Here is a 27126-nt window from a genome sequence, read left to right as displayed (position 1 = left end):
GTTTTTACATAAGTGGAGTTTACAACTCTAGTGGCAACAGCTGTTGGGTGCCAGATTCTCTAAAAGACTTGAACTCTTTTTCAATATTATGAAACTGGAATGTATAATGTGGTTTGTTTGAATCATAGTCTCTGTGAGATAAAAGCAAAAATGATTTTGCAGAGACAACTTTTATAACATCTTCAAAGTGAGTTTACTGTTGTTTCCATCCAAGAATTGAAACCCAGGAGCGCAGAAGAAAGCTTTCTGCCTAGCACACTCATGATCAGCTTTCAAATCAAATTTCAATTTACTTAGCATTTAAACTTTAGCAAAGAGGAGGCCCAATCTTGCATTCATTGAAGTATTTTTGAGATTTACTGGCAACTTAAAAAGAAGACACAGTGAGCTGCTAGGACTTAAAAATTCTATAGCTGAGCAACGAGCTGAAATTACTGCTCCCCACCCACACAATGTTTGTCTTCCCTGAAACCTCCTTCTTTTATCTCTTTTCTTTGGGTTGTTTCTTCCTCCTTTTTTCACCTAGCCATAATACAAGCTTGTGAGTTCCCTAGGATAAGGGTTGGTTTTCCTTTTGGTATGTTCATAGAGCACACAATAATAGGCTTGGATTTCTCACTGAAACTCTTAAGTATTGTGACTCAGAATAATAATTACTTTCTCTTTTGCTGAATTTTTAGAAACTGCAACAAATACCAGGTACTTAAACTAGTATCAGATGCCCGTTGTGTCTCCATGTAAAAGACCGAAACCTTCAAGCAGCATTCAGGCTAGCGGGTGAAACTGACTGTGACCCTGGGGGAAAGAACTCCTTTGGTTGCACTGAAACTTTGTAGTTCTTATCGCCTGCAGCCAAACAATTCTGCTTAGGCTTGAGAAAAATCCAATCTAGAATGCTTACCTCTGGTTCATATTCTGCTGACTGAAGTCTACTTTTCGTACTAGAAATCAAAGCAAGGGAGTATTTGCTCTTTCCACTCCCTCCTGTAAAGCTGATTTTTAACATCCTTCTGTTCCAAAACAGAATTTAATGTATTGGTCAAAATCCAAACATGTTCAGGGGCTGGATGCAACTGCCAAGCACCTGGAAAAGCTGTAGATCTGCACAGCTACTACATCACCATGGTTTGTGTGTGCTGCACCTTGGAGTGCTGTTGGCTTGCAAGAGGGGAAAATGCAAACACGTCTTAGCTCAAAACTCCTAGTCCCCAGTAAATCTACAAATGAAAAGCCAGTTAGAAGTCTGTCCTCCCTTGAAAGCAATGCACTGGGCCCTGTATTGTTCTGAGTGCAAATTTATGTTTTATTTTGCTGGGCCAGATTAAGGCCCAGAGAGGCTGTGGATGCCCCATCCCTGGAAGTGCTTAAGACCAGGCTGGGTGAGGCTTTGGGCAACGTGGTCTAGTTGAGGGTGTCCCTGCCCACAGCAGGAGGGTTGGAACTAGATGATGTTTAAAGTCCCTTCCATTCTATGATTCTAAGTATTTTCTCCTGTGTGCTTCAGATGCCTATTAACTAAAAGACAGACTAAAAGAGCTGTCCACAAATGCCTCACAACTACAGTTCTAAAATGAAGTGACTGGGAAAGACTTCTGGTAGGAAGTGGAGCAAGCACTGTGGAGGATGAGACTAGTGGACTAAACAGATGCTCAGTGGACTTTATGGGTTTTCTATGGTTTACAAAACACGAAGTTAATTTATCTGTTAAAGCACATGTTGTGTTATTTCTCTTCAGGAACACCGTTAATCTATTAATTACCTCACTGAAGAAATTACAACTACACTTGAGCTCAGTTATCTGACTAAAATTCATAATAAATTGTTGCTTTCTTTAAAAAATAAACGTAAACCTTCACCCTGCATCTAAGGAACCAGCAGATCTTTCTTTTTACTCATCTAAGAGACAGATGCTATCAGAAAGCCAGAGAGTAGCTATATTCCATACATATTTGTTCTGTAGGTGACCAGGAGTTATAAGGAACACTTGCAAGCTCCTGTTATTAGGAGCACTGATAAATCACAGAAGAGTGGTTGGAGAACATCAAATAAATTGTTTGTGCTCTATTTCATTGTCTCAGTAGGGACTTATATTAGCTGTTGCCTCTGAACACCAAGCTCAAAAAGCTGTGACATTATCACTGTACTACCTACAACACTATACACTGAAGATTTTTCACAGCCCTACTGGGGGTTCAGGTATATCTCCCATTAAAGTTTTATTTCCATACACTGTAATCTCTGTGAAATCTTTTTTCTATTGCTGCTATGCCTTCTTTAGCAGATGAGCAACAGAATTTCGTCTTCAAGGTATGCACTTAACTTGATTTACACCACGCTATTACGGATCAACAGACTGCTCGTTTTTACAGCGGACCCTGTATATTGGACGGGCATCTTCGCTCAGCTGTTGCCAAAAGGGTCAGAGCGCACCTGAGAGCCAGCTGTGCACACACCACACTGGCTGCAGGCACGGGCTGGTCCTTGCCAATTAGTGGAGCTTCAGCGCTTCGTCTTTTGTGACCACCTGAAATTCTCTCATAGCAGGTCTCAGTGCACTGTACTTGTCATTTAAGTGTTTCGGTAACTGTATGCCAAGTCCTACTCTGTGAACTAAGTGCTATAGGTCCCTGCACTTCCTTTTGTATATATGCAGTACCTGAAGGACAAAGCACAGCTTTTAACTAACTGTTGCAAGCGGATGGATTATTATGAAATAACTGGCTTAAATTAATGTTTCATCCTACAAACACTTAGAAGTCTCAGTCAGAACTTGCATCTCTTTTTCCACTACAATTAATCAACTGATACACAAATTCATCAACAAATAAGCCTTCTTAGTTCTGATGTTCAAGGTCTGTTTATCTGATCTTTTATAATTCCAGCAAATCTCAGTACCCTTATAAATGTTAAATACTTATACAATATTTAGAAAGTTCTTTAGAAAAGTAAAAATTTAATTGTATTTTTCTCTTTTCTTCACTGTTACTCTGTGCTAGCAATATTGAAAACAGCTGTATCTGATACACTACTACTATTTCCATTATTATTCTGGAGTGGGGAAAATATCTTCACATATTAAATCTAGCTATGCAGGGACAAAATAAAACAGATGCTGCTCTTGTATTTGAAATCATAGTACTTTTAATCTGCTTGCAAACTGCTTCCTTTGTATTAAACTGATACATTTAAAAATTGTGCAACCCTCTTCAAAGGAAGCATTGTGAGGAGATGGTAGCTGATACAGCAATCTCAGCTTGATAGAATTTTAAACTATTTAGAATAACTCTGGCATACAAAAAAGCTCTAAAGTGCCAATGGCTTTTCGGGGGAAACAATACCAGGGAAAAACCAGTGCTGTAACTGACAAGATTTTCAGACAGTAACATTGAGTACCCCAGCATTCTCAGCAAAAGAGCTTTTGACTCAAGTCAGTAGTTCTAGAAAAAACCAAAAATGGTGTCACAAACTCGGGGTGGGGAACCCTTTGCTGTGGTGAATACAAGTACAGATGTCTTTGATCAGTATAAAACCATTGAAGAAAATATTCAAGCCAAGGCTGTAAAGCTCATATGTAGTATCACTCATTGAACACTTTTGAATTCCTCATGGTGCATACTGAAGGGCTGAGGTAGGATGTATTTTTTTCATTTATTAAAGAAAAATTGCTGAGTTTTTTTTTTAGCACCAGCTGCTTAGTGAAGTAGGGGTAAGGAGTTTGGAAACCAGAGGTACCTACAACAATAATGCTTTTTAAGCTGAAGGAGGGTAGATTTAGATATTAGGAAAAAATTATTTTCTGTGAGGGTGGTGAGGCACTGGAACAGTTGCCCAGAGAGGTTGTAGATGCCCCTCCCTGGAAGTGTTCAAGGCCAGGTTGGATGGGAGTTTGGGCAACCTGGTCTAGCAGAGGGTGTCCCTGCCTGCAGCAGGGGGGTTGGGACTAGATGATCTTGAAGATCCCTTCCAACCCAAACCATTCCATGATTCTATTTTTTTTTTTCTACTCTTTAAAGCTGCCCCGTAACTAGCTGTACGTCTGGGCTTGGATTTTGTGACTATAAACTTTGTATCATATGAAGTCAGGATCTATGCTTAACCTTTATTAATTACACGCTGCTATGAAATGAACAATCAGTGTGGTAGAGAGTTTTGCGATACATAGATGCTGTTGAGGACAGCCATTCTGCTGTTCCACCTGATCTCAGGAACAAGGCATGCTACTCGCACAGCCACAGGTACAGAAAGCGGTGAGACTGTTCCCTGTGCTCTGCAAACCTGGAGTTACCACCATTACAGCCATCCTATCACAGGATAAAGCAAACAGAACTTGGAAGGTGATTATAATTTTAGTCACCCTGAGACAACACTTGCTCATTGCAACTAAGAAAATTTATGAGCTAGTACCACTTCTTTTCAGCTAACACACCTCAGCAGCATTCAAGGTGCAACTCAGCGTGACTGTCAGTATCGAATAACAAGGCTTTTTGTTTGTTAGCCTGCTATATGGCATTATGTTTATGTATGAAACTGAAAGCAGTAAAATGTAAATGTTAGACTTCATGTGAAGGTACATATGAAATGAGAATAGGTTTAATTAACTGGTCTAATCAGAGTGGTAACTTAAACTGTAACACACAGCAACCCCATCTCCTACTGCTCAAAGCTTTGTTATTTATTGTGAGGAAATAAATTGATTTTCTACCACCGACTACTTTTTAATAATCAAAGCAAAATAATTCATGCAGCGTGTAAGTTATCGTAATAGAATTCAGCAGATGTAGCAAAGATGATAAAAGGCTTCTTTGTACAAAACATTTCGTGTGTCAATTTAAGAGACGGTCTTAAGAGCAAAACTTCACATGTTGCAATTTGTCAGCAAATTCATTGCTACTGCTTATTTTCAAGGGGGTTCTCAAAATCCATGGCGAAACTGCTGTAGTATTTTATGTAGGAACTTCATCTTATTTTAAAACCGTATAACGTCACCTCAAAACAATACTTTTTTAGCTCTTAGATCTAGAGTATAGCTGAAGGAGTAACTTCAATTTTTAAATATATAAGATAGAGTTGGTTACTGAATAATACAACATAGTATTATTATAGATATATAAATACATATTACCCTAGTCAAGGCCTGCCATGTCATTGTACTGAAATGCAATTGATTTTCTTTTCTACACACATTGAGAAATCTGCTCGGTTTCTGTATGGAGCAGCAAGAATCGGCGGTGTGAGGTGGCTTACATGTCCCTCTGAAGAAGATGGAGGTGTTGGGATCCCATCACTACATGCTAGCTACCTGTAGCTGGCAGTGCGGTAATTTCGTTCTCCTCATGACTTCATTCCTTTGTGGTTTACAACTAATTCAGCTCCATGATGCAGCTGGTTTCTCCCTCGCCCTCCTTCTGCATTTGCTTGTATTTGCTTCTGTCCTTTATTGTTCTATAGTTCTAGCCCTATCCCTCTGCATCTGTGGTATATGGGATTTGGTTCATGTACCTTATGTTTCACTTTCATTTGATCTGCATGCTACTCACAACCCACAGTGTTATTAAAAAGTAGCTGCTGATTAGCTATTGAATTGGATAATAAACATCGTTAGCCTGTTCTACAGAATGATGGTATTTAGCCAAAACAAAAGGAGTGTTGTGCTTATCTGGCCAAGGAAATTCAAGCCCACTGGCTTTGCTTTGGAAAGAATTTCTCATCGGCATTGTCACTAGATGAGTAACAATTGTCATACCTACTTGAATGGAATTTACCTTTAAAATGAGCAACACTAAGTGAAAGCTCTGATTTATGTCTTGCTACAGTGAAACTCTCATGAACTGCTAGCTTTTAATTTCCCTTAACTGCTATTTCCATATGAAAGATGGTTTCTTTTGAGGTACACATGCAGCCTTGCAAGTGGACATTTGATGATCCTTTGCATTTTTGTTGCACTATGAAACAGCCCCTACAGCACATAAGGTAGTATGTATTGAAAGGTAACCTAAGTCTCTGACTGGTAATAATATTTCCAAGAGTCTTCTCTTTCCACCCTATGCTGCTTCTTTCTTGGCAATGTTTATAGCCTCTCTCTCACCGCTATCAGTTTCGTGGTCCATATCGCTACTAATGACTACCTGTGTTTCAGGTAGTCAGTGGCTGCAGCTTTAGCCTGCCCTGAACCAAAATTATTCCCGGACCACTTAGGAATAAGAAAATAATCCTATTTTACCATAATGAAGCCACTACACATTACGCAGGTGCTGCTTCTTTTTCTTGAAACACAAAGGTTTGTCCCAGGCCACCTCTTCTGTGTGGAAAACATATGTAGACTGTATGTATGAAACATATGTACAATTTACCCTGGTAAATTGGTATCAAAGAAAGGGGCAAAGGTCTTTAGCCCAGAGAAGCTGAAGTTGCAGTTGTTTCCACGAGCTAAGGAATGCTGAGCCAGAAAGAACTGCAAAATGTTGACGAGTTAGATTGGAAGTAAGAAAAGTATCAGCTGGTGAAACAACCATGACACAGAAATTAGGCACCTCTTTATTTTGCATTACAAAGTCCGCACATGGCTCGAGCACGTTTCCATTCCATTTCCCTGTATGTGCATCTTGCAGTTATTGTCACCTGTCATCTAGTAACTGCCCCTTCCCCCATTTAGCTACATACTTGAAAAGTAAGTATGCTTCTTGCTGTACACCTCCTTCATTCAAGACTTCTACATGATAATCAAAGCCTTGCTTCACCCTCACCTTCAATTATCAGAGGCTGAATGTGTCAGCTTTCTTACACTCCCACTAATTCAGATACCATTACTCCCTTCATAACACCTGGAACACCTGCCCAGTCTGCACGTTTGACTTCTAAAGTAACATGAAGGGCATGGGAGGAGTTGATCAACTTGGATTGTTATTTAATAGCTGTTTTTCAGAAATGCCTACAGGCATTAATTAAGATCAAGGTGTTAAACACTAAGAAGACTTACAATGAAAAATAGTCCCTGCCCCAGAGAGTTCATAATTCAGTTTAGAGCAAGTTACAACAGGTGGATGAGATAAATTAACCATAGGGAGGGTAAGAGAAGTAGAAAAATCTACTTCTCCAAGCATTTTCTGGACAGTATGGATCATTTTCATGTATGCATTTACAAATACAGATATGCTCATTTTGCTGAAGATGTTCGTTTCTCTCTAATATTAAAATGATCTCCCTGATGTCATAAAACCTTTCTTCCAAAGAAACACATAATCTGTGAGATTCCTTCTCTACCTATTATGTCGAATATGCCATACTCCAGAAAACCATCAGTTCTGTATCCCTCCATTTTCAAGGGCACCAAATTCTGTTATGATGTATTGACTGCTTTTCAGCAGAGCAAGAGATAAAGGCAATCTTTCCGCATTTTATGTTGAAGATTAAAATACCTCCAATAAAAGTAGGAGCTGGCCCACATCCCTCCTTGTGGAATTAATTGTAAAATATGTTATTATAAAGCTGTGTTAAAGTGTGAACAGATCTTGGAAACAATCAGACACTACAGTTTAGAAGACTGTAATATCTAATAGGCTTATTTTTCCAGTAAAAATAGGCAATACATCATTTTGTAGGTGGAGATAAAGGTCAATTTGATTTATTTCAGCTTGTCAAGTTTTATGAATTAATCTATTATCTCTAGTAATATTCCTTAACAAGATACTGCTATCTGGTTTCCACCAATTTTGCATTACTGAAAACCATCCACGCAATAATTAAGGCCCGCTTCTACTGTCACTAAAAATGCTTTTCTCTTACATTGTATGCTGTGCAGTTCTTTATACTATGCAAAAGTAGTGCAAAATGCTGCCAAATTAGAAACCTTACTAGTTGGCCTTAGGGGTAGTAACTTACCCCGCTTTTCCATAGATGGAAAATCACTTTCCTATACAAACAGGCCGCTTCCTCCAAAGAGAGTCATCTGCAAGATCAGGATGTAAGTAACTAACAAAGATAAAAGCAGTGAAATATTAATCTCAAATGTAAGCAAATGAGAACTTTACTATTTTTAGTAGGACTATAATGGGTATCTTAACACTTTAATAACATGAAATCTTGCCTACAGCACACTGTGGAATTTTAGTTGCTATACAATGTCCTTTTACTATTAAATCACTTCTCTTGTATATATCTTAATAATTTGTGATTTAAAATATAAATTATAATGCTTTCAAAGGAAAAAAATATGATTATTAGAATATTCCTAAAAATTCATCCCTTTTCAGCAGCAACATCAAGAAATTTGGAAGTCCTCTAGAAAAAATGCGAGGTTAATATTGAAAGTGCTACCTTTTGTTCTTTTACTTGAGCCCAGCTGGTCAAAGACTTGGATGATTGTGGTACAAAGTAGAGAAAAGATACACTTGGCACAGCAGACTTCAGTAGCACAATAGCTTTAATTAGCAGTTGAAAATATGCTTTTATCAAAAAGATTGATTTATTTTTATCTAAGGGTTATAGATGAAGACTTTTCTAGTATGGTCTGCTCTGAAGTCAGTGTATCTGATCCTTTTCTGTGCTACTGTTATTTTACACTGACCTAGTGTACATCCAACACAGGCAGAAGCTGCCATCTAAATTGCCACAGCTGTATAAAAACTACAGTGGCAAAAGCCGTAAGTGAAGAGAGTAGTGGGAAGGAACAGAATGATGGAGACAGCAAGGATATCAGAGACAAAATACTCCTCCAGGCCTCCTCTAAAAGCTGTATGCTCTGGAAACAGTAACATATCAAAATGTCTGAATAAGCACTAGTAACTAGTTATGACTGAAAAACTTCACTGCTTGCTCAAATCAGGCTTAGATATTAAAATGCAGAATTACTTCACTTCCTTGTGCTGTGGGAAACCTTTGTCACAACCAAGCCCAGTGACACGTTCATTCAGACCTGAGCACTGCTGCTATCTTAACGTGTCAGGCACCTAACAGGACGATTTGATCCACTCGGTTACTCTCAGCTCCTCCCAGACTGCTTGACTCCTGTTTCATGGGGACAAGCGAAAGGCAAGAAGAGTGCCGTAAGAACACACAGCTGGGCCTGGGCCCACTCTTATTTGTGGAACAACAGCAAGAAACCCCTCTCACAGCACTTCCCTCTGACTTCGCCCATGTTGGTGTCCGCAGAGGTCCCAGGTGGTGGGAACAAGGCAGCCAACAGCCGCTGAGGGACAGCGGTGGCCTAGAGCCTCGGATACTTGCTGCGTCACTCCCAGAAATCAGCAGCTGTAAGGCAATTTACTGAGGCTCTGACTGCACTACCGACCGCACTGCAGCACCCCAGCCTCCCCAAAACGGCTCCGGGGTGGGAAGAGGGTGTGGGGGGAGCGCCAGTGAAGAAAACATCCCCGCCATGGCGGCGGCTCCTCAGCGGGGCGGGCGGACACCCGCGAGCGCCGGCCGCGGCGGGTCACGTGGGCAGGGCCGCCGCTGGAGGAAAGCGGCCCACGAGATGCCGCTTTGAAGCCCGTTGCTAGGCGACGGGACGGCGCGCAGCACCTACGGGAGCGGCCGGTGGTAGGGGCGGAATGACGCAACAGTCGGGCGAGCGCTGGAACCTCAGCAGCCACCTCCTTACCGCGCCGGGCAGCTTTCCTGGCGGAGCTTTCACCGGGAAAGGACGGCCGCAGAAGGGCGTTGCCGCCGGGCCCCCCCCGCGGGCTGCGCACCCCCGGCCGTAGCTCAGGTGCGCTGTGACGCGCCGCAGAGCCGTCTCCTAGGCCGCTAGGGGACGGGGCCGGAGTGACAGCACCCACGTCCAATGAGCACACGCGCCTCCGCACAAGGGGCGGGGAGCCGAGGCCGGCGGGGCGCTACCGCTCGCCCGCCGCAGGGGGCGAGAGGCTGCTGGCGCCGGCCGCCCGTCGGCTCACGGGCCCGCGCGCCGTGGGCGGAGGGCGCGACAGCCGCGGCTTTCCCCGAAGGGGCCGTGTGAGGCAGTGACTCCACCCCGCGGGGGGGTGTGTGGGGGGGAAGGAGTGGGGTCGCTCAGGCAGGGCGTGGGTGGAGAACGGTGCTCCCCCGCCCTTGCAGAGTCTGCGGCCCCTTCCCGGGCCGCGCTCGGCCCAAGCGTTCGGTTGAGGACGGTAAAAATCGGTTTCTCCGATGAGTGGCCGGTGCCACCGGCCAATAGGCGAGGCGGAGCGCGCCCTCCTCCCCGCCCCCGTCGCGCGGCGAGACCAATGGGAGGCCGCGGGGCGGGGCGCGCGGGGCTAGGCGCGGGCTGGGAGGCGCCTCGCCGCCAGATGCGGGGGAGTCGCGGCAGCGGTAGTAGCGGCGGTAGCGGCAGGAGCGGCGGCGCGTGCGGCGGATGCGGCGCGCGGGCATGGGGGCGCGAGCTGCTCTCGCCTCCCCGCGCTGAGGGACGTGCCCGCCGGCGGGGCCAAGCGGTAGGCGACAGGCGGCGGTTGGCGGGGCGGCGGCGGCGGCGGCGGTGGTGGCGGTGGCGGCGGCGGCGAGGGGCGCAGGTGCCCGGCGAGCTGCAGTGTCGGTAGCGGCCGCCGCCGCGTCGCGGGGCGGCAGAGCCCGCTGGGCCGGGTGGGGGACGTGTGGTGTTCCGCGTCGCGCTGCCCGCGGCCGCCTCTGCAGTCGGGGCGGCGGCGCTGGCCGGCGCGTTGTGGCCGCGAAACCCCAGCCGAGGCAGAGGGGAGTCAGCCGTGGGCTAATGCCGCTTGTGTCGTTGGCAGGATCCGAGCCTAGCGCGGCGGCCAGCGTAGCCGTGGGAGCCGGCCTCTGCTCGTGGCAGCCTGCTGTCACCTTCGCTTCTGGCAATGGGGAATGGACTCTCGGACCAGACGCCCATCCTCTCCAGCCTGCCTTCTTTCCAGAGTTTCCACATTGTCATCTTGGGACTGGACTCCGCAGGAAAGACGACTGTGCTCTACAGGCTGCAGTTCAATGAGTTTGTCAACACTGTCCCCACTAAAGGATTTAATACGGAGAAAATCAAAGTGACGCTGGGCAACTCGAAAACGGTCACTTTCCACTTCTGGGATGTAGGCGGCCAGGAGAAGCTGAGGCCGCTGTGGAAGTCGTACACAAGGTGTACCGATGGCATTGTGTTTGTGGTGGACTCTGTCGATGTTGAGAGAATGGAGGAGGCCAAAACAGAACTTCATAAGATTACTAGGATATCTGAAAATCAAGGAGTGCCTGTCCTTATCATTGCTAACAAGCAGGACTTGAGGAACTCTCTCTCCCTTTCTGAAATTGAGAAAATGTTAGCAATGAGCGAGCTGAGTTCTTCGACTCCCTGGCATTTGCAGCCCACCTGTGCAATCATTGGAGATGGACTCAAAGAGGGACTGGAGAAACTACATGATATGATAATTAAGCGAAGGAAAATGTTGAGGCAGCAGAAAAAGAAGAGATGAGTTCTAATTTGACCTTTCTATTTTAGAGTAGTTACATGGTCAAAATTTGACATAAGATAGCTTCCAAACCCAGGCCTGCTTGTTTGGATGCCGTTAAGCTTAGTTACATTAAACAATCAGTTGCACAACCTTGCTGTGTGGAAGGCTGTGCAGTTATGGAACTTTTTTTTTTTTTACACTAGTCTCTTCTGAGTTTGATGGCTCTGCATTATTTCAGAAGCCCTAACAGATGATGTAATACTATCAGCAAATGGATGGGTGGGTGTATGTGACATGGATGTCTAAATAGCCAAATAAAATGAGGGGTTTCTGCTTAGTGTTGTATTCATATGTTTGAGGGTGCCCTCTGCAAGCAATTTGCATTGAAGGTGTTCTGTGTTTTTAAACTTCTAATGCTCGTAAGTGGAGTGTTTAGGTGAACATTATACAGCTTTAAAACCATGTGAAGCTAGTAACCCATTATTTCGAGAGGCTGTTTTTTATCTTGTTTGGGGATTTATATGAAAGCTTGGCTACATGTGTAGGGTTTTTTTTTAATTTGGCACTTTTTGAAATTGAATCATGTTCAGTTCAAGTACTTGAAATTTAAGTGCTGTGGATTCTTCAACTGACAAAAGAAAGACTTTTTGACAAGTAAAAAATGTAAACAACACGCTGGAGCATGGAAAAGTGGTTTCCCAACATACAGCATGTTTTTTGTATGTAAGGTTTTTATTTTTTAGAAGTAGCCATTCATCATCACACAATGGTAATCAGGTTTAAACTGTTACTCAAAATTAGTAATTTATTTCTGAATGATGAGCATTATGTCCTCGTACTATCAAGTTAAAAGTAAATTAATTGCAGTAAAAGGAGCTATAAAGAACAACTTTGGCTGTTGTGGTTCTAACCAGTGGAGCATTCTTTGCTCGACTGGTGACTTTTCTGGCAATAAAACAAAATTATAATGAAGTAAAGATGGAGTTAAAATTAGCAGAGCACATCTTGTATCTCCCCATAATACCCCATTTTATTAAAGTGGTATTGCTATGTCACTTTCAACGTATGCTTTTTTTTATCGTGACTCTTAAAGTATTTTGTGGTTAGGAATGTAATAATGCTTTTTACACTCAAACATTTGACACTACCGGGGGCGGGGGAGGGAGGGGAGTGGGGGAAGAAGATTTTCAAGATGGGCCTGTGTTCTGCTTTAATTATGCTTTAAGCTGTTCTTGTTTACAGAGTGTGCAAACAGTGTTAGCTGGGCAGGATAGTGCTTGACGGAAAAGGGAGGGTATTTTTTCTTACTGGTACAGAGCTTCAAGCGACTCTTTAGATACTTGGCTAGCAATTAAAAGGGCTAAACAGAGCCTGGATTTTTAAGACTAACTTTAGTGGTGCTGTAAAAATTCATCAGAATGTTAGATTCTCTTAAAACTTCTGTTGGAAATACCGGATTAAAAAAAAAGCGCAAAATCTATTTCCTCCTTTTACTCAACCAGCAAAGTAATACATTTTTCTTACCTGCTGCCATGTATCAGGAGAATGACAGCTACAAACCTGAATGTCAGTCAATGTAACTTAGATATGTTTAAAGAAAAAAAACATCAAACTTTTTAACCAGCAGCTGTTCGTCCAGGAGGTAACCAAAAATGCACTTTAGTGTCTTCAGTAACCGAAAGTGACAGCTGTTTTTTTTAATGACATCTTGGTCCTTTTTGAATAAACTGAAGTAGCTTCCAGTGGAGCTTTTGTATGTTGGTTATATATGTACCTGCACTGGTGACATTGTAAGTCACTTACTCAAGTAATGTCTATATTTATAGAAATGTGGATGACTTCTTAAACCTCAATAAACAATTCAAAACAAGCCTGCAGAGAGAAGGTGTCTGACTTCTTGTACTGCAGCAGTATGTTCTCATCAACCTCTGTGCACGTATTGATTCTAATAACAGTAGAACTATTTCTGTTGAAAACGAAAGTCTTATAAATGTGGTGAGGCTCATAAATGTCATGGTCTTATAAATTGCTGGTATCTCATTAAAAACTTTCAATCAATGGCATGTCTGTATATTCACAGAAGAAATAGTAACTGCAGTGACTCCTTTCTGAAGTGATGGATCTTGCATAATTTGAAAAATCTTGCATAGCTGAACCTATTTTGCGTTACGCGTAATGTTTAATAGGTGATGTAGGGCATTTATCACATGTATTCACAGGCGGTACTTAATTTAGTATCTTCAGGCTGGTATATCTGAAGCTGTCTGAAGGATTCACGTGTACCTAAGCCTTGGGTGAATTTCCTCCTCAGCTTTTATGGCAGTGATTAGAATGTGGCAAGAGATACGGAAGTTTCTAATTAGTTTCAGGACCCAATCTCATAAGCCTGCAAATCAAAATTACTAAGTTTGAACAAGAATATCCAAACCTATCTTTTAAAACTCTGGTATTTTCATTTCTGTTTATGTCACTGATGGCACGTCAAAATGTAGGTTGCTAACAGTCAGTCTTGGGAAAAAGCTGTATTAGTGGTGCTGCGCCCTGTGAATTTGGGGTGTAATTGATACAATCTGGCTAACATTTTTCTTCCCATCACGGGCACAGTACTACTAGGCTGAGGAAGATGAGGTGACAGCCTGGCTCTTTGTACCCAGTAAGCAAACTGTACAATACCAAATAATAATCACTTCATTTTGAGTATTTGTCAGGCTTCTGTTGGGAATAGTTGAAAAGGCATCCTGCTTGAAAAAGTCAACTGTATTTTGTTCTGCACATTAAACATGCAAGTGTTTATCTGGTGACAGTCTCCCTAACCTCTCCTGTGTATAAAAACTTCAGTGAATGATTTTAAATACAAAGACCAGACTGATCTGTACTCTAGCACTCTGGGGGAAGAAGTGAGAGAAGGTGGAGAGTAGTGTTTCTGAAATGTCATGTTTGTTACCATGTGATATTTAATACTGAGTTGGAAGTAGAAAACACTGAGTGGTGGATGAGTTTTACATTCAAGCTGTACCTTTACCTGCACTAGAACTATTTTGCCAGACTATTACAGTAACTGTTCTGAGTAAAATATACAAATGTAGCTGTACCTCCGAAACTGTGTTTTGTGTTACTGTGACAAAGTCTTCCAATATGAACAAAATGGTGATTGCAGTGGAGCATTTGGTATCTTAGCCGATTGAGTTTCTGCTGGTGTAGTTCTGTGAGCCTGGGATCACTCTATTCCATACGATGAATTGACAGTTCTTGCCTAAATACTGGTATGTGTAAGAAAATCTTCAGAGGAGCTGAATAAGCACGTGTAATTTTGTTACAATGCTGGAGTTATACAACTTAACTTTTAAAATTTTTGCTAAAATGGGCTACAAATGACGCTGTTCTACAAGGCACTAGGTAAGTTAAATATCTTAAACTGCTTCTACTTTAAGGAGGCATGGGATTGCATTTAAATCGGTGCAGCACTGTTAAAAACAAACAAGCCACAAGGTCTTGTAACCTTATCGCTGTTGTCTTAGCTTACAAAAGTTGGTATGGCATTCCCTCAGCTGTTTATGTACATGCAGTCATTTACAGTTAACCAGCTTTCAGGATCTGGTCTGTTTTCTAGCTGTGTACCTACATATTAGCTTATGACTGTTTCAGCTAGAAAAAGTACTGTAGGATGGTGAGACTCCCTTGTGTTCTTGACATCACTTTTCAGTTGTGTTGCACTGAACATGCATTTACATTTGAAAACAAATACTGGTTTTCAGCCAGGTGATAGGTGAAACCTTTCTCTCTTCAAATTTTCATGTTTTCTTGAGACATGATTGATCCTTTGTGTGGAAAGCAGTACTCACAACCAGTCCGTGGTTCCCAGCCTCACCTAGAGAGGTTCTTCTGTACTGCCTTACACAGCACTTGGGTCCCGCACGGGTTTATTACCTGGGTCGTAGTGGTCACAGAGCAAAGAGGAGATGACAGCACTCTGGGGGTGGGGGCTGGCAAGCCCTTTTGGACCCCAGCAGATCTGTGTGAAGGCAGCTCTACCTTCGGGGCGGGGTGGGGTGTGTGTGTGTTTATCTGCATCTTGCATCATTTGTTTACAAATAGCAGGGTGTTAATTAGCATCTGGCTGAAAGTTTTTGTTGAGAGGAGAGTGTCATTCTTGGCACAGGAGCAGGATTTAGATACTGCATTGATGCTAGAAAGAAGGACTTGGTAAGGCAGAGCGTGGAAAATGTAAGCAATCTGCATACGTTATATATAGGGCACCGACCCTGACATGCAATCTTGACTCAGCTGTGTGGATTGCAATGCATGAACGCTAGTAAACGTGTACTTGTAATGCTATCTTCCTTTACCTTCTTTTGAGAGAGAAATCTAGGCATGAATCAGTGCTTTTTGGCTCAGTGTTTTCATTTTACTGTTGGGTGACTCATCTTTTGAGAGGGTCACAGCTTACAGCCCCGCTCCGATGGCCGATAGCCTCATGTCCCTGAGCCAAAAGAACTCCTGATGCTGCTGGAAGGGACATGTAGGGAGCTGTGAATGGGCAGCAGTGTCTCCTGTTTGTTTAGTCTGGGGGATGAGGAAAGCATTCTTTTTTTAATTTTTTTTTTTTTTTAATCCTGACTGACATAGGTATGTGACGGCCTGCCCCTCTCACGCTGCTCTGCAGGCTGTGATTATTTTTAGGAGCAGTACAAGACTACAGAGCTGCATGGATAAACTTTTGCATGTGTTTTTAAACTGTAAGGAAATACGCAGCCTGACTTCGCATCAGCGTGATGCCTGGGGTTGTCACGTGGGCTCCCACAGCCATCCTACCTGAGAACAAAATAAAGGGGTGATGCATAGCTTTAAAGTATTAGTCAGTCGTCTTAAACCAGCTGTAAAGAAGCAAAAATCCCAAGCAGCAAATTAAGGACTTGAGCATCCTCCCTGTTGCTGCCTTGTTTGTTGGCGCTGGCCGTGAGTGGTCTGAGGCACCTGGGCGATGCTGCCGGCAGCCTGCCTGCTCGCCGCGGGGCCTGGCCAATGCCCCAGTCACCGAGTATCCACCTCCTGATTTTATTCAAAAGCAAACGCAAAATATAAGGAGAAAAAGTAGGCAGGGAGGCCAGACAGTGCTTCCAGACTAAATACCTGCTTGCAAACAGCTCAGGAAGGTAAAAGATGATAATCCCTGAGCTGTGAAGATTATGGTTTCTTAGTTCCAGCTATATTTACACAGCTGCTCCACCAGAATTAAGAGCTAAAGATGACAGAATAGTTAGAAAGGAGGTTGAGTACAGTTGTTGGCTGTGGGGTGCGTGGAGGGAGAGAGGATTCGAAACTTGGACTTTCCTAGCTTTTCAAGATGCCTTGAGCCCTAAGGGAAATAGATATGCTTTTAGGCTGCTTAATTGGTTTAAAATCTTTGTTTTATGCACTGTAGTTTTCCTATTGCTGAGATGAAACAATACCTCATTTAAGCAAGCCACCTAATCACTGCATTAATCTCAGAGTTCACTGACAAAGGAGAAGGTTAGCAGGGGTGTTGAGCCTTGTTAAATGTGCTGAGGACTCCTGGCTGGCACACAAGCTGCTGTATTTCAAGGTCTTTTCTAAAAATAGCAGAGTGGTAGAATTTAGGTCAGGCGAGGTAAAGGTGTGAAGCCTGATACCTCAGACACCACGCACGGTCCAGAGGTACCACCAACCCTGTTACCGCTTATCTTCTGTTACCTTTTTATGAATGAGAAATAAGAATAATTTCCTTTGGAGCACAACATTTCCATCCCTTTCCCATTTCAACGTTATTTGCCCTGAAAGCCTTAACAGGTTTTGATATTGGAACATCCTTGAGTTGGGTGTCATAAGGATGATTTTGTGAGTGAAGAGGGTGAGGAAAGAGCGTTCACCTTTGCTGCAGGCACTTGCTTAGCTAAAAACAGTCTTTTTGTAAAGCTGGCTTAACGTGGACAAAGGCAACCTAGAAGAGGGACATTTTCTAAAAATATCCTCATTTCTAACATTAGCTGCACTCCGCTGATCTTATAATTATTGGATGCTGTAGTAGGCATGGGCTGCTGCTGATTTTTTGACACTAGTTGCACGATGATCTCTAAGATGCCTTCAATCATTTGCAGACCATGAGCGTAAGGTCTCCACATTAATACTGAATTTATATATCCATGACATATGTTTTTAGCTGTCTATTTGAGGTGTTTCTGTAAGTCAATTTAGTTTCTCAAAGCAACCTGATTCTTTGTGAAACATAGATTAATGTATCAATGCCTCTGCAAATAGAGTTTATTTCTATTTGGTTCCTGTTATAAGTGATACAGTAAAATGGCAATCTATGGATTATTAGTAGCACTATTTCCCTTGAACTCAAATTACTGAGTTTCTATTTGAATCAGAGATATTTATTCCATTTTTCTTTATTATACTATATTTTGTATAGGAGCTGAATTGTGCTAACCTTAGAAATACGAGCCTCCCTGATTTTAATAAGCTTAGAAAATTGACTTGTACATTTAAAGTCACTGTAATTCAGCTGTAATTAGTCATGTTATGTTGGACACAAATGGGATTCACGGACTGAGCCCATGCTGATGCTTTTTGACAGATCTCCTATTGCCACATCAATACACATCCCTCGCTGTGTGCCATGGTAGCACTGGTACCAGCAAACTATATTTCTGTATGGTTCAGCAACTGTATATCTGCCACTCTGTCACAGAACGCGCTTATATACAATGTTTGCTTATGATGTCCTGCTACTGCTTTAATCACGATAGGGGACTGTTTGAAAAAAATTCTGTACAAAGACTGAGCTGTACCCTGCCACTTTAAAACAAATACATCAAACCACGTAATTTAGTTTTAAAGTACTGGAGTTCATGCTGAAAGCTGGAAATTTAAGACTTAAGATTGGTACATCCAGCCCAGCCACTGAACGCTCGTCGCTTTATCCCTGAAGTCTCTTCATCTATGTGTAAAGCAAGAATCTCATAGTTGCTCTTAAATTTAAATTCATGCTGAAAAGTTTTGCGAGATATTAAGATATTACAGAAATACAATGTAATGGAAAGTAATAGAAAGACTGTAACGGTAATTTGGATTTTTCGATTGACTTGTAACATATTTGTGTTCGATAGGCATCAGGAAATCATTCCATTTCAAAAGTAATGCATTTGAGAGTTTAAAGATACAAGTTCAACATACTGTATTATCTCTGACTGCATGAGCTTCAGCTTCACAGAAAACAAAAATATTACCATAGTTGAGAATAATAATGTATTTCATATTAATCAGCAAATAAATATTCATAAACTGGATCATCTGTGCCTGATTTTTGTTTGCATTTGACCACAGCTATTAAGCAGAAGTAGTCAAAATTATTTGGTTTTTATGTTTGAATTAAATTGGGATGAATATATGGTCTTCCAAATCAGGCATATGGATGTTTTCAAGTAAAGGTTATTTACAAAGATCTTGAGGTAAAATAACACATTATCTTAAAATAAGCTTTTATTTGGAATAGTAACAAAAATGGCTGGAAATTCCTTTGAAAAGATAGCTTTATTTTATATAGTACAGTGAAAGAAGTATGTTAGAGCGATTTCAGACCTCGGGATTCAGAGGGTGTCCTGTTCTTGCTGCCTTTCTTGGCTGTAATGAATCAGTCTGCACAGGATGTGGCTGCTACCAGATGATAATGCAAAGTGAAGGGCTGGGCCACGAAAAGCCCCAGGGTGGCTCAGCATGGTGCTGAGTTCTCACGAAGAGCTGATTGCTTTCCAAAAATAAGAACAGGAACTAGGGCAGATAATCCATGTAAAATGCACTTTCCACCCTTACACATTCACAACAATTTATTATTTTCAGCATTATGGAGCTTTACATGTTGATTACATACATAATCCATCCAGGCACACACACCTACCTACACACACTTCTGTTGTATTCTTGCAAACCTTGTTTGGGAGAATTTCTCTGGGATCCTGTTTTGTGGGTGTTAACTTGAGAATATATAAATAGATTCATGTTTTCCCATCATTTAAACCCAAATGTGACTGCAAACACGACAGCACTAGAACTATGGTTCTTTGAAATAATTTCCTCTGTTTTAAATCTTTCATTTTATTAGGATAAAGTAACCTGGGCTGTTCATGCTGCACATGAACCATGCTGTTGTGGTGGCGTTACCACTGCGCACAGTTCAGGCTGTGTCAGCACTTCTTTTATAAATATAAATCCTTATTTCAGAAGCTTAATAACCTAATAAGCCTTGAAATTTCACACTTGTCTGAAACTTGGCACAGAGTATTAACTTTGCCTTTTACCGCATTAAATAAAAATATATTTTAGAGAGGAACATAAATGAAAAATAAGCTTATTGTGTTTTGCTGCCTTTTCTATCTCAAAGTTAATTTTGTTTACGGAAGTGAAATGGTGTGTTCCAAACGGAAACCTTTGAAAATTTTGTCTTAAGTTAAAAGTTGCAATCATTAGTATTTGCAAATCAGATCTACACACATTGCACAAACTTGCAGAGCTCACTCATGACGAGTGGAGTTCTCGCATCAGTGTCAGTAGAGCTATTCCTGTGCAGTTACAGTTGTGGGACAGAACATATACAGAAGACAGAAACATGGACATATCTTTCCTTAGTTTTTTTAATATATAATTTCAAGTCCTCTCATTCGCTAAGTACAGTTTCTTAACAGCGGAGATGTGTAAAAGTAAATAAAATGCAGAGTTTTCTCTGTCTTGTGGAAAAGCCAGTGCTTGTAAAATTTCTGGCTGTTTTCTAAACCATCAAGAAAATAAGACTTGGAGAAGGCTCTAGTCTCAGTAGAAGTGCTGAATCTTTTGATGTTTGCTCACCCCATTGAGATAACCCTGAGATTATCCAGAGAATTATTCAGGGCATAGCTTGCCTGGTCATAGTATCTTCTTGCATAGAATAGCATTTTTTCTTAAAGGTAGAACTAACACAGGGATCCTGTATTAATCAGGGCTATAGTCTGACCTAAATCACTTCTGGCTTTTTCCTTATGGATTCACTTAAGCCGCTGCACAGGGGGTGTAGAATCCGGCTGTTTGAATCTGCAGTATTTTATCCTCCCTTTGCAGTCATTTTAGCTGCATGTACATGCCTGCACAAAGCTGCTCTTGCACACCCTTACCAGGGAGCGCTGATCTGCTCAGAAGACTAGTCATGCTTTCTGCTCTTACTTTGCCCAGCCAGTTTTAAAGAGAGCACAAACCCTATGTAGTAAAAAAAAAAAAAAAAAAAAAAAAAAAAAAAAAAAAAAAGGCACTTTTTTTCCTCCTTCCTTCCTATCAAATAGCTACTCCCACTTTCAGTGGAGTGGCCATAATTATCTATTTTGTATTTGAAGATTCTTACTCACTTTAAGTGCTTTGGGTCAACTTCAGAGTGCCCTTCCATGCAATCTGATTTCCTTTTCTTATTTACCTCCCTAAGGAAAGTTTACCACATCTATAACGCCCTCCCAGGAGGTGCTGTGAGTTTTCAGTATAACAAGGGCACAACAGTCAGGATTCATTTCACCTAATATTAGACCTCTAAAAATTAGGCATTCTTGTCCAATTTAGGCATGTCTAGATCTTTTTACAGGTCATGGAAAGAAATGTATTTGTTTAGGCTATGATTCATCTCAGTTCAGGAGTGGTATCTAAGGCAGGTCAGATAAATCACCCTGTGGTGTGGCTTGTTTCTCTCTCTGCTCCACAGCAAGCATAAGCTGATTAACTCAAATATAGACACCTGCCTTTAACACCAACTGTCTATATTTATATCCTAATATAGCCCCAAATCTGTGCCAGGTACTCTTCTGGAAAATGCAGGTGTCTGCCATTTGAAATCTGTGTCAATCTGCAGCAGCTGAGAGCCTCTTGCAGTGCTTTTCCTTAGCAAAGCCACCCCAGTGCTTCTGGGTGCTGGCCAATGACCACACTGTTCATAGAAGGAAAATATAAAGACCGGTATATTAAATAATATATATGAAGAAAAAGTGAAGTGAAAGCTTTTATTTACCATGAACACTATGTTTCACAGTTGAGATATTTTTGCTAGAGAAATCAGTAAATCAAATTACTTCCTCTTAGAGTGTTTTTTTGGCTCAGTCAAACTACTTGTGTACGCAAAGGTAACTTTTTCATAGAATTCAGTAGAAGCGAGAGAAGGCTGTAGAACTGTGCAACAAAACTGCCATCTGTAAAAGCTTTTAGATGGTAAACTTTATGTTTCTTTTTTGAAAATGGAAGTAAATCCCCACCTACTCGTTGATACTGTAATTGAGTCTAGCAACACCTGTGCCTGCTTCTGCACGTGTTGGGAGCTGCAATTGCTCTCCTGTGATTACAGAAAGGCCACCAGCAATCAGGCTGAAATTGTTAGAGGATGAGAGGGATTTGTTAAAAGAGAGTTTGCTAGCTGGTATTTAGGAGTGGCCTGAGTGGAGAAATGAGATGTGAGGGGCTTGCTGCTTTGGTGTCTCCAGGTCCCCTTCTGTCTAACAAGGTATGAGTAACTGGTAGCCTTTCTGATAAGAAAATCCTAACTTAGGAGCGGGTGTGAAAAGGGGTCTTCCTTGTCCCTGTGTTGTGAAAATTATAATAATTTAATATTTTCTTAAGTATCTGTTATGGTCAAACTTCATATTGGTTTAATGATTCAAAAGTTACTATGGTTAATGCTCTGAAATTGCATATAACTTATTTCTTCATGAAGTCAAACTGAAATGCTGGGAGGTGTAGTAGAGGAAGAGACCTAGAATGTACCAATCTTAAGGTATGGTGCTGTGATCTTTGGTATTTAGTGAATGACTAAACTGAGTGTATTGTGCACTTCTGTAGTCTTGGGGAAGAGTGTGAGACTGTTTTGTTGAGGTATTGTTTGATCTTAAAAGAAAGTTGGTGTGTAGACTTGGTGAGAGATCTCATGCCCTTATCACTATATCATCATGTGAAAGCACACCAAGGGTGTACCTCCTGAAGGGTTGTTATCTCTGATGTGAGACCAGGTGCTATGACGTCCTGTTGGTTATCTTTAGTGAGAAAATAACTGTATGTAGACTCCAAAGCAGATATTATCTGTTTCTGTAAACATCCGTTTCACTCTATGTATTGTGTGGATTCAGTGAGGGTTGTGAAGACATCTAAGCTGGAACTGAGACTGCTGCTGAAAAGCTGCACTGTGCCTGTTAGTTTTTTCTCTTCCACCGCAAATATGCATAGAAAGCATTTACCTATTGCTTCTCAGGCCTGTGGCAGTGAATTAATAATGCATACCATAGTGCAACCACTTACTTTGCTGGGATTCAGAGAGTTTTCAGTCCTGAAGAAGGGAGTAGTGCAGGGGTATGATCCTGCAGTGGACTAGAGGACCAATGGGGCTACATTTGGATGTCTTGGGCAGAGTGCTTAGGAGTTTCCATGTTTCTGGGGTGGGAACCTGGCAAGTATTCATCTCCTTTTTAATATGTGTAGTAATGTTGTTTGCTGGGACATTGGTTTTTTGGTTTTTTTTTGAGCCTGCTGTGATTATTTTTACACACTGAAATGTAGAGATGTATGAACAAAGACTTAAACAAAAAATCCCAAAAATGCAGTCTGCAAGAAAATCACAGAATGGTTTGGGTTGGAAGGGACCTCAAAGATCATCCAGTTCCAACCCCCCCTGCCATGGGCAGGGACATCCTCCACTAGACCATGTTGCCCAAAGCCCCATCCAACCTGGTCTTAAACCCTTTCAGGGATGGGGCATCCACAACTTCTCTGGGCAACCTGTTCCAGTGCCTCACCACCCTTATAGTGAAGAATTTCTTCCTTATATCTAAACTAAATCGACCCTCCTTCAGCTTAAACCCATTACCCCTTGTCCTGTCACTACACTCCCTGATAAACAGTCCCTCTCCAGCTTTCCTGTAGGCCCCTTCAGGTACTGGTAAGCTGCAATTAGATCTCCCTGGAGCTGCCTTTTCTCCAGGCTGAACAACCCCAATTCTCTCAGCCTGTCCTCATAGGAGAGGTGCTCCATCCCTCCAATCAGCTTTGTGGCCCTCCTCTGGACTCTCTCCAACAGCTCCATGTCTCCCCTGTACTGGGGCCCCCAGAGCTACAGTACAACAATGCTTAGAAGATATTATAAAAATAAAAGCTATTGAATGTGGTTGTAAACATTAGTTGGTAGGTGACAAGTTAAACTTAATTATAGAAACTTTTGGCCCTAATAACTGCCTTCTAATAAATGAACTTCAGTAAACAAGTGACTCCAGATTTTGTTTGGTAATATTTCACAGGGTGTTGTGTGTGTATGGCTTTTGGTTTTTGGGTTTCTCTTTTATTATTAATTTTTGGTGCAAAGTGAGCTATGCTGGTACCCCTTCTATCAAGCTCCTCAGTTCAGCAGCAAAGCCCGCAGGATGCCCTGGGGAACAGGGCTGGTGAACTAGGCAGCAGACATGGGAGAGCTCCTGTTATGCAGCGTGCTGAGTTAATATAGGTGCGAGGTTACTTGCACTCGTTTGGTGCAAAGCCAGGGTTTGTGTGCTAGCTGCTGAGAGCCCTACTTTCAACAAGCCCTGGCAGCTGTAGGCTTGCTTGGGCTCTGGTAGTCTGCCTTAACCAGCTTGGTGGTGGGAACCCCCATAGCAGTGTGTCTTCTAGGCACTAAAAAGCTCTTACAGTGCTAGTAGCAGTCCCATCTGAGTGGGGATCCACTGTGTGTATTTCTTCCCTCCCCCCACACCCCAGGCTCCTGTCATGGCAGCAATGGTGTCAGACTCTGGCACATTTACTCCTGTGTCCTGTGATTCTGAAAAGCTTGCTTTAAATCCTAATGCAGAACAAATAATCCTGTATCCAAGCAGACTACTGGATTTTCTCCCTCTTGCCTTCAACAGAGCTCAGAGAGAACACTGAGGGTATTGCAATAACCTTGCTACTCTTCCATAAGGAATGTAAAAACAGGATAGGATCTCTTGAGAAATATTTTGATAGGGAGACTAATGACTAATTTGTTGTTGCTGTGTTTGAAGAGCCCTTTGCTGCATTTCCTCAGTCAGTTGTCAGTGGTGTCTGGAGCTAAAACTGTCAGCGCTGGGTCTCTGGGCCTGCAGAGCAATGCTACCCACATCACCTTCCTCTGCATGACCAGCCAGAGGCCCCATCTGACCTCTGTGGGCTCCAAAATGCACTGTACTGCTCATAAAATCTCTCCTGGGGAAAGCGATTAAAGTCACTTTGACATAGGCTATTGCATAATGATAAGGGTTGAACAGTGTAATGTTTCTGTCCCTCCAAAGGAGGGGTGCTGGGGTGGTTGTCGCTGCCAGCGGTAGGTGCCGATGCTTACATTTCTGTGCGCTGTGGTGCTCTGTTTCAGTTTGGGCTGGCTTGGTGAAGCTGGCGTGAAAAAAGCAGTGGATGTCTCTTATGTCTCTACTCTCACTGGGTGACTTTCAGGCTGCTAGGTGTTTGGAGAAGCTCTGGGTTAGACAGGCATGCTCTCCTCCAGAAAAAAGGAGGCAAAGCTGAGGGAGCAGGAACCTCAGGAAGCCCCTGCCTCTGGGTGACCGGACCGGAGGAGCAGCCATGTCCCAGGATATATGTCAGTGTTAGCAGTCTCCTGCCTTCCTCCTTTTCTCAGCAAGGCTTCATGTCTCCTGGCAGTCCTGCGCCAACATCCCCAGCGTGCAGCCTCGGTATGCAGTCACGTGCAGCAGCAGCTTCAGGAGGTGGCCCTGCAGGTCAAAGTCCTCTGCTTCTGTAGAGCAGTCATGCCTCGGGAGGGTGGGAGAGTCCAGCCTGCATACTCTGCCCTTGGCGGTCTCGTCTTTACAGCCTGACCAGTGTGAGGGGCTGCAACAAGCTGGGGACGGGGTGGGTATTGTGTGTAATGCTTCTGCCCAGCCTTGGTAGGCACAGCTGGGAATTGGCTCCAGGCAGGTCTTACTCTGGGGGTGTTAGCAAACTAGAATAAATTGTTCTTGTTTTGGGAAGTGTTCAGATGGAGACATCAGGCAGGGCGCAGCCTTTTTTTTTTTCCTTCTGATAATCAATAGTTAGTAGACCACTTCCTTTGGTGGGAATGCAGAGATAGGCTGAGGCTTGGTCCTGCCCTGAATGGTGGGTCCTATTGCAGCTCATGGCTGCATGACACTTCCACAGTGCAGCCCCATGGGGGGGCCTGGATGCAATAGCTGGTGTGATGTTGCCTCAGGATCCTCTGGAAGAAAGGGGCAGATGGGTCTGCTGTTCTCCACTGCCTGTCCAAGATGTGGCAAGATGGGTCCTGTCCAGGCAGTATGTGCCTGATGCCTTCTCCCGTGGCTTGTAGCGTGTACCTGGTCTTGTTATGGCAAGCTCCTTTTGTGTCCCCTCTTAAAAACTTTCTGTGGCTTCCAGGTATTAATAATTTCTAAATTTCTTCACTGTGATTAAATGAAAGGGATATAATCTGGTGGAGTGGTGCTTCTCCCAGGGGAATGTTGTCTGGATAAAGGCTTTCCTGTAGTCAAAGTTTGCAGTCTTTTAAGAATGTTATTTCCAGTATTAGCATTTTCTTATCAGTTTTTTAATGATCCTCAAAAGTATCTTGGGGTTTTTAATCAACTCTTTGGATTATGGTCTATCTATTTATCAAGCTCTCTTCCAATATTAAGACTGGATTTTTTAAATGTGGAATCTCTGACTCCTACATTCATAGGATGAGGCAGAAGATTTCAAAAAAACCTGCTAGATTCTTGGGCTGTATTTTTATGGTACAAAGTATTCAGTAAAAATGTTGCCTTGCATCTTGTAGCTGTGCTGGCACAGTTGCCTGTGCAGCTGTATTATGGCCCTTACAGTGAGCTGATCTGGCTTCTGTAAAATTTTCAAGTTATCTTCCAGTTTATCAGTTCAGACTGCAGCTGGCTGGGCTCGCATGCCAGCGCAATCAGAGGGGACCGTGCAGAGATTCAAGAGATGGGGTTGAATGGTGGCAATACCTTCAACTAGTGCTGCTGAAGAATTCTGGATCATGAAATCTGAGCCTTGATATTTGCTAAGTAATAACAATATGCACAAAACATAATTGAATAAAATTATACTTTTTTGTTTGTTTCAAAAAACTGAAAAAATTATTATGGACTCCAAAGGATCCCTAGATAGATGTTATTGGTCTCACTGGCTGCCATCACCAAAACAGAGGTGAAATTGCTTTAAGCAAAAGCGATAGGTGAACCTCAGGTTTTAATGGTGTTTGCCTTAATCTACAAAGGTTTCTTATGATTGCTATTTTGATATTTTCTAACACATCTGTTACATCACTGTACAGTGTGCTAATGGCACTTTTTCAGTCTCAAAGTAAGTATTAAAGTTTCAGAAAACTTTAAGTATGCAACTGCTATACTTGTTTATGGTGATTCATTGATCAAAATACAAGCTTGTTTCTGCAGAACAGGGAAATTCTGTAGGCTATACTGTTACAAGCCTGCTTTCAGCTTCAAAACAACGATCTGGAAAGCAAGAAGTAAAATTGGAGGGTGAAAATCCTTATTACATTTGATAATTTCTGGGGTACCGGGATATAGGTGAGATCAATTACAAGAAGTGATAACTGTCAAAGAGTTAGAAAATGTTTTTTGTATTGTGGGAGGGGGTTTTTTGTGTTTGGGTTTTGCTTGGGGTTTTGGTTTGTTTTGTTCCTCCCTAACTTGCAAGCACAGAAGGATGAGAACTTGATCCTCCTCTGAAGGCTGGCAAA

At 42.4% G+C, this 27126-nt stretch overlaps 1 protein-coding gene across 1 annotated transcript; it reads left to right on the top strand.

The window, feature by feature from the left end:
* Window positions 1–9870: 9870 nt before the first annotated feature.
* ARL4A (ARF like GTPase 4A) lies at window positions 9871–13242 on the top strand. The gene is made up of 2 exons (XM_075746091.1): window positions 9871–10409; window positions 10707–13242. The coding sequence occupies exon 2, from the start codon at window positions 10791–10793 to the stop codon at window positions 11391–11393; it is 603 nt and encodes a 200-aa protein (XP_075602206.1). The 5' UTR covers window positions 9871–10409; window positions 10707–10790; the 3' UTR covers window positions 11394–13242.
* The last annotated feature ends 13884 nt before the right edge of the window (window positions 13243–27126 follow it).

The sequence above is a fragment of the Balearica regulorum genome, chromosome 2 (genome assembly GCF_011004875.1).
Source record: "Balearica regulorum gibbericeps isolate bBalReg1 chromosome 2, bBalReg1.pri, whole genome shotgun sequence".
Taxonomy (NCBI): domain Eukaryota; kingdom Metazoa; phylum Chordata; class Aves; order Gruiformes; family Gruidae; genus Balearica; species Balearica regulorum.
The sequence above is the reverse complement of the archived record's forward strand: the minus strand, read 5'-3'. Positions and strand labels throughout refer to the sequence as shown.

Excerpts from the sequence above, each read along its gene's own strand:
- ARL4A (XM_075746091.1), top strand. The coding sequence starts at position 10,791 with ATGGGGAATGGACTCTCGGACCAGACGCCCATCCTCTCCAGCCTGCCT.